We start from the raw sequence: 8,996 nt of genomic DNA, 5'->3' as shown, positions 1-8,996 counted from the left end.
CCCAAGTTGCCATTGAAGTTGGGCGAGGGAGACAATTAGGCCTTTTTCTTTCGCTCCTCTAGCAAGTTTCGTGTGTTGGCAAGTTGTTAACCACAGCGAGAAGTCCACGGATTCGTTATGAATCCAGGAGATGGTTACGAACGCAATGAGTGAGTGCATTTCGTGCTTTTTCCCCCGTTTGTTGTTTCCCGCTTGGCGAGCTGTGCTGTGTGATGGAGGCGGTGAGTGAGGGCCGCCGACACAATGAACGCTTCCCTCGCAAGAAAGCGCGTCGCTGATGTTTTTTCTCTCTCCACGCGTGCCACCGGGCCGCGGCCCGAGTGCTGCTGCGGCCCGCCGGCCAGGGTCCGCCACGGGCCGCAGCGGCCCGCCTGTTTCCTTCTTGGCGCGCCGGCGGAAGAGTTTGGATAAAAATCGTCCGAGCTGAGCCGACTCGGGGAAGCCCAGCCTAGTCCGGCTGGCGTTGCGAACTTTGCCTCGAGCGCCACTGAGTGAGTAGGATACACCCCTCGCGCTTCTGGCGATGTTGCGGGACCGTTCGAGCGTCGTCCGCCCAGCGGGGGAGAAAAGCCGTTAGAAACTCGCGTGAAGGCTCGGTTTATTTCGGCCTAGCTGCCACATTGTACGGACCTAATTGTTGACCCAATTTGAGTGTGTAGTTATCGTGGTCCACTAATGTGGCCCGTTGTCGAGCGCGCCTAGCTTCGACGTAGCCCGTACGGTGGTGTGCCGAGTGGACTTTTAAACGTTTTTTTAGGAGGTGTGTAGGTATTTGGCGTCGGTACTGATGCCAGGTAAATGCTTGATCGTGGCATCTGACAAGAAGCGGCCCTTTTGACAGGGGGGGAGCGGGGGGGTGATCGGGCAATGGTAGCTTCTCCCTCACTTTGTTCCCGGCGGCGGCGCCTGTGATTGGAGCGGCGGCGCTCACGTGACGCCGTCGGCGCCAATGGCGGCCGCGCGTCGTGCGCTCCGTCGGCTGCCGATGTGTCCCGTTGTGGCGCGTGCTGCGAGCTGGCTACCGACTGATCGGCGGCGTGATGTGTGCAGGTCTTGCCTTGAGGGTGCCGGCGCAGCGTCTGGTCGAAGGCTCGTCCATCGCAGGCCTTTCGCTGAACGGCGGCTCCGGGTAAGCAAGCGAGTGCGTCACAGTCGTCCTCGGTGGGGCCGGGCCGAGCTAAGCTGAGCCGCTTGTTTTTGCTGCAGGGTGCCGGTGACCAGCAGCGTGGGCGTGGTGGGCACTGCTGAGGCCGTGGAGCACCAGGCGGCCGACACGTCGACACCCGGTAAGTGTCCCGCCGAGCGGGCTTGGTTCCCTTGTGGCCCTTGGTGGCGTGCCTTGGTGATGGTGGTGGTGCGAGGTTGCCTCGGGTGGGCCGCATGCGCACACACACAAGCAGACGATCGCGACACCCGCGTGGGCGCAGACAGATCCCCCTCCCGGCCCTTCCTTGTTTGTCACACCTTTTTTTTCCTCCCTCCTTGGTTGTCGTGCGGCGACGGAGCGGCGCGCGTTTTGTCCGGCGGCGGCTCCTCTTCTCCTCCTTGGTTACGTGCGGCGGCGGAGGCAGCACACCACCCGCACCAGGGCGGGCGCCGGCGCCCCTGGTGAAGGGAGCTTGCCTTGCAGGGCGCATGGCGGCGGAGGCTGGCCCCAGCAGCTGCCATCGATGCCCGCTCTGCCCATTCGCCACCGAGTCGGTGGCCGACTTCTGCAAGCACATGTGCGTGCACACGGACGCCCGCGGCAACTGCTCCATGTGCGACAAGTTGTTGGGGGCCAAGGCGGAGGCGGCGGGCAAGCTGAGCTGCTGCGTGTGCGGGGAGGCCTTCGCCGACAGTGGGGGCCTGCAGGGTCATCTGCGCGCGCACGTGGCCGCCTGCCAGGCGTGCGGGGCGGCCTTCCCCCAGCGGGCCCAGCTGGAGGCCCACCAGCGGGCCTGCCACGGCGGCTGGGTCCTGGCCACGGCGACGACGGCGGCACAGCAGCAGGCGGGGGGGCGGGCGGGCCCGGGGGCGGCGCGCGAGGGCCGGGAGCGACCGTTTGGCTGCGCCACGTGCGGCAAGGCGTTTGCCCAGAAGGTCCACCTGGAGAACCACGTGCGCATCCACACGGGCGAGCGGCCCTTTGCCTGCTCGGTGTGCGGCAAGAGCTTCAGCCGCAAGGAGCACATTGGGCGGCACATGCGCACCCACACGGGGGAGCGGCCTTTTTGCTGTTTTACCTGTAGCAAGAGGTTCAGCCAGAAGGTGCACCTGGAGAGCCACGTGCGCATCCACACGGGCGAGCGGCCGTTTGTGTGCAGCACGTGCGGCAAGGCGTTTGGGCGCAAGGAGCACATAGAGCGGCACGTGCGCATCCACACGGGGGAGCGGGCCTTCCTGTGCACGGCCTGCGGCAAGGCCTTCTCCCAGAAGGTGCACCTGGAGAACCACGTGCGCATCCACACGGGAGAGCGCCCTTTCCGGTGTTCTGCTTGCGGGAAAGCATTTCGCCAGAAAGAGTACATCAAGCGGCACATGCGCACCCACACGGGCGAGCGACCCTTTGCCTGCCCCACGTGCGGGAAGGCCTTCCGCCAGAAGTCGCACGTGGACCGCCATGCACGCACCCACCAGCCGCCCAAGGGGGCCAAGCCGCTCTTCTTCCCCGCCAAGGAGCTGTAGAGGCTTTACCGAGCGCTGTGTTGTCCGCAGGGCCCCCCCCCTCCCGATGCCCGCTCTGCCTCCCCGACATGGGGCGGGGCGGGCCGGCTGCCTGCGGCCTCTGCGGCCTGGCCTTTGCCCAGCGGGGCGCCCTGGAGGCGCATCTGCGGGCCTGTCCGGGGCCCCCCGAGGGGCTGCGCCTGCTGCTCGGACCGCCCCCCCACCCGCCCCCTCACCACCCTCAGCAGCACCCGCAGCAGCAGCAAGTGGCGGCGCCCCCCCCGGCCGCCGAGCGCCCTTTCGGCTGCTCGGCGTGCGGCAAGAGCTTCGGCCGCAAGGAGCACATAGACCGCCACATGCGGACGCACACGGATGAGCGCACCTTTGCCTGTGCCGTGTGTGGCAAGTCGTTCCGGCAGAAGGTGCACCTGGCGCGACACGTGCGCATCCACACGGGCGAGCGGCCCTTTGCGTGCGCCGTCTGCGGCAAGAGCTTCAGCCGCAAGGAGCACATTGGGCGCCACATGCGCACGCACACGGGCGAGCGGCCCTTCTGCTGCCCCACGTGCGGCAAGGCGTTTGCCCAGAAGGCCCACCTGGAGAACCACGTGCGCATCCACACGGGCGAGCGGCCCTTCGCCTGCGCCGCCTGCGGCAAGGCCTTCCGCCAGAAGGAGCACATCCACCGGCACATGCGCACACATACAGGTGAGCGCCCTTTCCACTGCGCCGCCTGCGGCAAGTCCTTCCGCCAGAAGTCCCACGTCGAGCGCCACCTCCGCACGCACGCCCGCCCGCCCACGCAGCAGCAGCCGCCGCCCCAGCAGCAGCACCGCCACAAGAAGAGCGCGCCCTTCCTCCCCCTGTGCGCGCAGCCGGCGGCCGCCCCTCCACCACCGTTCGTGCCGCCCTGTACCTAAGCGCGCAATAAAGCCACCCCCATCAACACCCAACCGGTCAGTCTCTCTCTCTTTCCTCCCTGGGCCGGCCACGCAGACACGCTTGCATGCACACGGGTTCGAGACTCGCTGCCACCACCACCACACGGGCGTGCTGGGGACGGGGTGGGGTGGGGGGGGTGCTTTAGGCGGTGTCTGATGCTCTCTTTCGTGCAGGCATGGCGGAAGGCGGGGAGGAGAAGCCGCGGTGCCCGCTGTGCCCCTTCGTGACGGACAACATGGACGAGATGAACAAGCATGTGGCCCTGCACCAGGTGGCGGCGGCCCAGCAGCAGCAGCAACATCAACAGCAGCAGCAGCAGGCGGCCGCAGCAGCGGCGGCGGCAGCAGCGGTGGCGGCGGCGTGCGGCATGTGCCCCGACGGCAAAGAGACAGCGGTGACGCTGTACGGGTGCGGGGTGTGTGCCAAGGCGTTTGCCCTGAAGGAGGAGCTGGACGAGCACATGCAGAGCCACGCCAGCCGGCTGTTCAGCTGTGCGGTGTGTGGGGCGATATTCGTGGATAAGGAGCACTTGGAAGGGCACATGCGCACGCACGCCCCGCCGGAGGTGTTTAGCTATGGCGGGCCGGGTAAGCCCCCCCTTTGCTCCTCGTCTTGCCCAGCCGCCGAGGGGCCGAGGGGCAAGAAGCGGCCCTTTGTGTGCCCCACGTGCGGCAAGGCCTTCCGCCGCAAAGAGCACGTAGAGAGGCACTTGAAGATGCACACGGGGGAGCGTAACTTCGGCTGCGCCACGTGCGGCAAGTCGTTTAGTCAGAAAGTACACTTAGAGAACCATGTGCGGATACACACCGGCGAGCGGCCCTTCAGCTGCCACGTGTGCGGCAAGGCCTTCCGGCGCAAGGAACACATCGGCCGGCACATGAAGACACACACAGGTGAACGGCCCTTCTGCTGCTCGGTCTGCGCCAAGCCCTTTGGCCAGCGAGCCCACTTGCTCAACCACCTGACCATACATTCTGGAGAGCGCCCCTTTAGCTGCGCCACGTGCCAGCGCACCTTCCGCCTGAGGGAGCACGCGGAGCGCCACGCGCGCACCCACGCCCCGCCCACAGGTGGGTGCCGCCCCCCCCTGCCACGCAGACACGCACACAGACCCAAGCGCCCTCTCTACGTCTCTCTCGGAAACCCTCCCCTCCCCACCCCGCCTGCATGCCCTCCCCACTAACCGCGGCCCCACAAGTAACACGCTCGCTGCTCCCTCGGCTGGGGCGCCCTGGCTCGCCTGACGCCCCGTCTCCCCTTCTTCTGTTGCTGTGCGCAGACGGCCCCAAGGAGAGCAAGGCCCTGGTGCGGCTGCACAAGGGGGGCCCCGTGGCGACCACCGTGGCCACGGCCACCATGGTGGACCCGTCGGCGGCCACCACCCACCGCTGCCCGCTGTGCCCCTTCGCCACCACGTCGGTGAACGACTTCTGCAAGCACGTGGTCCTGCACGCTGAGGGCCGCTCCAACGCCCCCTGCAACGTGTGTGACAAGAAGGAAGTGGTGGAGCCCCTCGAGGCGCCCAAGCACGGCCCCGCGGGGGTGGTGGCTGTGGCGGCGGTGGCCCCCGCGCCCCCGCCCCAGCGCTGCGGGGTGTGCGGCGAGACCTTTGGGGACATGGCCAGCCTGCAGTGCCACGTGCGCAGCTGCCACACGGAGCCCGCCGCGGGGACCACGCAGCTGCTGTGGAGCTGCTCCTTCTGCGGCCTGGTGTTCAGCCAGAAGGCCCAGCTTGACACGCACATGGCAGGCCACATGGCGGTGACGGAGCGGGCCCCCTGGAACGTGGCCACCCGCACGGTGGAGCCCCTGAGCAAGCCCAAGGAGCGGCCGTACACGTGCCCCACGTGCGCTAAGACCTTCTGCCAGAAGGCGCACCTGGAGAACCACCTGCGCATCCACACGGGCGAGCGGCCCTTCAGCTGCACGGTGTGCGGCAAGGCGTTTCGGCGCAAGGAGCACATCGGCCGCCACATGCGCATCCACACGGGCGAGCGGCCCTTCTGCTGCCCACACTGCGGCAAGCGCTTCAGCCAGAAGGTGCACCTGGAGAGCCACGTGCGCATCCACACGGGCGAGCGGCCCTTCAGCTGCTCGGCCTGCGGCAAGACCTTCACGCGCAAGGAGCACATCGAGCGCCACATCAAGACCCACACGGGGGAGCGCATGTTTGTCTGCTCGTCGTGCGGCAAGTCCTTCAACCAGAAGGCCCACCTGGAGAGCCACATGCGGACGCACACGGGCGAGCGACCCTTCAACTGCTCGCCCTGCGGCAAGACCTTCCGCCAGAAGGTGCAGCTGGAGCGCCACAGCCGCACCCATGCGCCCCAGCTGCTGCAGCTGCCCCCGCCCCCCCAGCAGCAGCCCCCCCAGCAGCAGCAGCCTGGGTGCTCCGACGAGCAGCAGCAGCAGCAGAGAGTGCCCCTGTGCATCCCGGGATGTCCGACGTGCGGCAAGGCCTTCTGCTGCCACCTCGAGCCGGGGCTCAACATTCGCAACCTTCTGGGTGAAGCCGCAGCTCAGCAGCAGCAGCAACAGCAGCAGCAGCAGCAGCAGCAGCAGCAGCAGCAACAACAGCAGCAACAACAGCAGCAGCAGCAGCAACAACAGCAGCAGCAGTGTGCCGTGCAGGACCCAGTGGCCAAGGCCACGGCAGCTGCGGGGCCCCTGTAGCCCCCCCCTTTCCCGACTGTTACCCTGACTCAAGTGACTTCGGTGGCGGGTGTTCTTGTCCTTGTTCCCCCCTTTCTAAAAGTGCTCGCGCGCGTGTGCGCGTGAACCGTGGCTTGAAGAAACAGAAGATATGAAAACCCTTTTTGCTGTTATATGCCTTCAGTGTAAGTTAACATTCTCCATTGCCCATTTTTAGCCTGTTTGACCACAATAAAGGAGCTTTGACACATGCCTGCAAGCTCGGAACTGCGGTGGCCACCACCACCACCACCGGGCAGATAAATACGGACTGTTAGCGGCTGATGTGTTCGGTCAGGCTGTACGCGAGAATGTTTCTTTTTCCACGTTCAGAGAAGCTCACAATACAGTTATCGGTATGTACCGGCCAACGGCGGCTGCTGTGTCGGTGGTTGGCGCCCGCCTCGTGCGCGGCTCCGCGAGCTCGCTCGCCCGCGGCGGCGGCGGGGAGGGGCGGCCTTGGCGCGTGGCCTGCGGCGCGCTCCGGCGGGCGGCGCTGCTGTCGGCGCGCGGCTCGTGCGCTGACGTCAGTGGCCGCGTCGCAGGCGGCGGCTCCGCCCGGCAGTCGGGGACTCGTGCCCGTACCTCGATAGTGCGCGTCTGGTCGGCTGCCTTCGGGTGGCCCCTGTGCCCCATGGATTACGGCGCGCATCGTCTCGGATTACGGCGGACCTGATCGCTGACACGCGCCATGGACCGGCTGGCCGATGTCGAGCCGGGCTTCGAACCGCAGACGCGTGCTCGTTCCAACACTTGGCCGCTGCCGCGGCCCGACAACTACGGCGATGAGAAGGCGGCGCCGCAGGAGAGCCCCTTCGGCGAGGCGCCAGGCGCCCCGAAGAAGAACTCGTCGCGGCGCAACGCCTGGGGCAACATGTCGTACGCGGACCTGATAACGCAGGCCATCCAGAGCGCGCCCGAGAAGCGGCTCACGCTGTCTCAGATCTACGAGTGGATGGTGCAGAACGTGCCCTACTTCAAGGACAAGGGCGACAGCAACAGCTCCGCCGGCTGGAAGGTAAGACGTGGCCGGCGTTAGGGCTAGCCGTTCCTCGCGACGGCCATGACGACTTGTTGCGCCGATCGCAACTTGGCCGCCGGGGTTCTTTCCACGCGCGGCTCCCCCCCTCTCTCCTGCTGGCGAGACCTTCGGTGCCTTCGGGGCGTGCTTTTTTTTTTCTGTGTGCGTGCGTGTGCGTCACGTGACGGCCGCGCACGTGATGGCTCGCCGGCTTCGACCCAAAGGGGTGACCTTGGCCCACGCGTGCTCGCGAGCCACCGTTGGCATGGCGACGCGGCCTTCGGGCGCCATGCCAATGCGCGTGCTCGGGGGGAGGGGGGGGGGGGGGGTAGGGGGTTTGGAGCGGGGTTCGAACCCCGCGTGGAACTGACGCGCGGCTCTGGCACTCGCAGAACTCGATCCGGCACAACCTGTCGCTGCACAGCCGCTTCATGCGGGTCCAGAACGAAGGCGCGGGCAAGAGCTCGTGGTGGATGCTGAACCCGGACGCGAAGCCCGGCAAGGCGGCCCGGCGGCGGGCCACCTCGATGGAGACTCCGCGCTACGAGAAAAAACGCGGCCGGCTCAAGAAGAAGCTGGAGGCCCTGCGCGCGTCCCCGAGTCCGTCCTCGTCCGAGGGCCCGCTGGACCCGTTCCCCGAGTCGCCGCCCGCGAGCCGGCTCGAGCTGCAGCACTGCAGCCCACTGGCGCCGCTGTCCGGATCGCCGTCGGCCTGGCCGCTGATGCCGCCCGTGGACCGGTACGGCGCGGGGCCCCTGGCCGACACGCTCACGCAGTCCATGACGCTGGGCGACCGGCACGAGGTCCCCCCGGCGCCCTTGGGCCCCACCGCGTCGCAGGTGATGGGCCGGCTGCTAACGTTCAACGACCACCTGCCTAACGACTTGGACCTCGACCACCTGGACGCCGTGCCAGGTCTGCATTGCGACGTCGACCAGGTGATCCAACACGAGCTCAACGTGGACGGGAACCTGGACTTCAACTTCGACTCGCACGCCAGGCCCTGGGTCCACTGACACTCTAGTCCCCGTGCCAAGTACCCCGTGTATATAGCTCCCCCGATTGTTGTACATAATATTGTTTATGCCGCCGCGGCCCCGTGAGCGGTGACTCCGTCCACGCGCGGAACACATTGTTATTATGACGTGAGCTTGCGTCCCGTTGTGTACATACGCCCTTTAGCTGTTGTACTCGGCCAGAGCATTGAAATAAAAGTACTCCTTGTTGCCACTGCCGCGCCCTCACTTGACGCGCCCGTGACGTCGACGGGCGGCTACTGTGCTGCGCGCGGTCCACGGCCGCTGTCAACGGGCCGTCGAACCTTCGGCCGTGATGATAAGCCGCCTCGGAGGCTGTCGCGAGGCCCCGCAGGTGCGCGCATGGAATTCACGATTGTCGCCGCCACGTAGTACGCGCTAACCTGTTGTCGCGCGGCATAATCTCGAGGAAATTCCGCCACCCGCATCTGAATGTGCCAAACGGCCTCGACGCTTTCGAGCGGAATATACCCGCTACGTGAGCTTTTAGAGACGTAATGTTACGCGCGAGCGCGTTTCACATCACACTACAGCCTGCTACAGCCTCTTTCGCGCACGCGACGAGCGAGCGAGAGGCTTTTATTCTTTTCTCGGGTTCCGCCCACCCGTTGCAACCTGTCAAGGTCGAGTCAATTTATTAGCAGTGAACTTCTTTTTCG

General features: G+C 66.4%; 3 protein-coding genes across 3 annotated transcripts; all 3 read left to right on the top strand.

Moving 5' to 3' along the window:
* Positions 1-10: 10 nt before the first annotated feature.
* Positions 11-6,492, top strand: LOC144151866 (uncharacterized). Its single transcript, XM_077683025.1, has 5 exons — positions 11-149; positions 1,051-1,129; positions 1,207-1,286; positions 3,762-4,658; positions 4,868-6,492. Exons 1-5 carry the CDS (start codon positions 131-133, stop codon positions 6,259-6,261), a joined length of 2,469 nt encoding a protein of 822 aa, XP_077539151.1. The 5' UTR covers positions 11-130; the 3' UTR covers positions 6,262-6,492.
* Positions 2,012-3,704, top strand: LOC144152381 (uncharacterized). The gene is made up of 2 exons (XM_077683650.1): positions 2,012-2,665; positions 2,698-3,704. Exons 1-2 carry the CDS (start codon positions 2,185-2,187, stop codon positions 3,564-3,566), a joined length of 1,350 nt encoding a protein of 449 aa, XP_077539776.1. The 5' UTR covers positions 2,012-2,184; the 3' UTR covers positions 3,567-3,704.
* A 307-nt stretch (positions 6,493-6,799) lies between the features above and the next one.
* On the top strand, positions 6,800-8,530 carry Foxo (forkhead box, sub-group O). The gene is made up of 2 exons (XM_077683040.1): positions 6,800-7,297; positions 7,693-8,530. Exons 1-2 carry the CDS (start codon positions 6,971-6,973, stop codon positions 8,314-8,316), a joined length of 951 nt encoding a protein of 316 aa, XP_077539166.1. The 5' UTR covers positions 6,800-6,970; the 3' UTR covers positions 8,317-8,530.
* Positions 8,531-8,996: the final 466 nt, after the last annotated feature.

The sequence above is a fragment of the Haemaphysalis longicornis genome, unplaced genomic scaffold (genome assembly GCF_048455015.1).
Source record: "Haemaphysalis longicornis isolate Haplotype H1 unplaced genomic scaffold, Haemaphysalis longicornis Haplotype H1 scaffold_9, whole genome shotgun sequence".
NCBI classification, from domain to species: domain Eukaryota; kingdom Metazoa; phylum Arthropoda; class Arachnida; order Ixodida; family Ixodidae; genus Haemaphysalis; species Haemaphysalis longicornis.
This window is presented reverse-complemented; position numbering and strand designations above follow the sequence as displayed.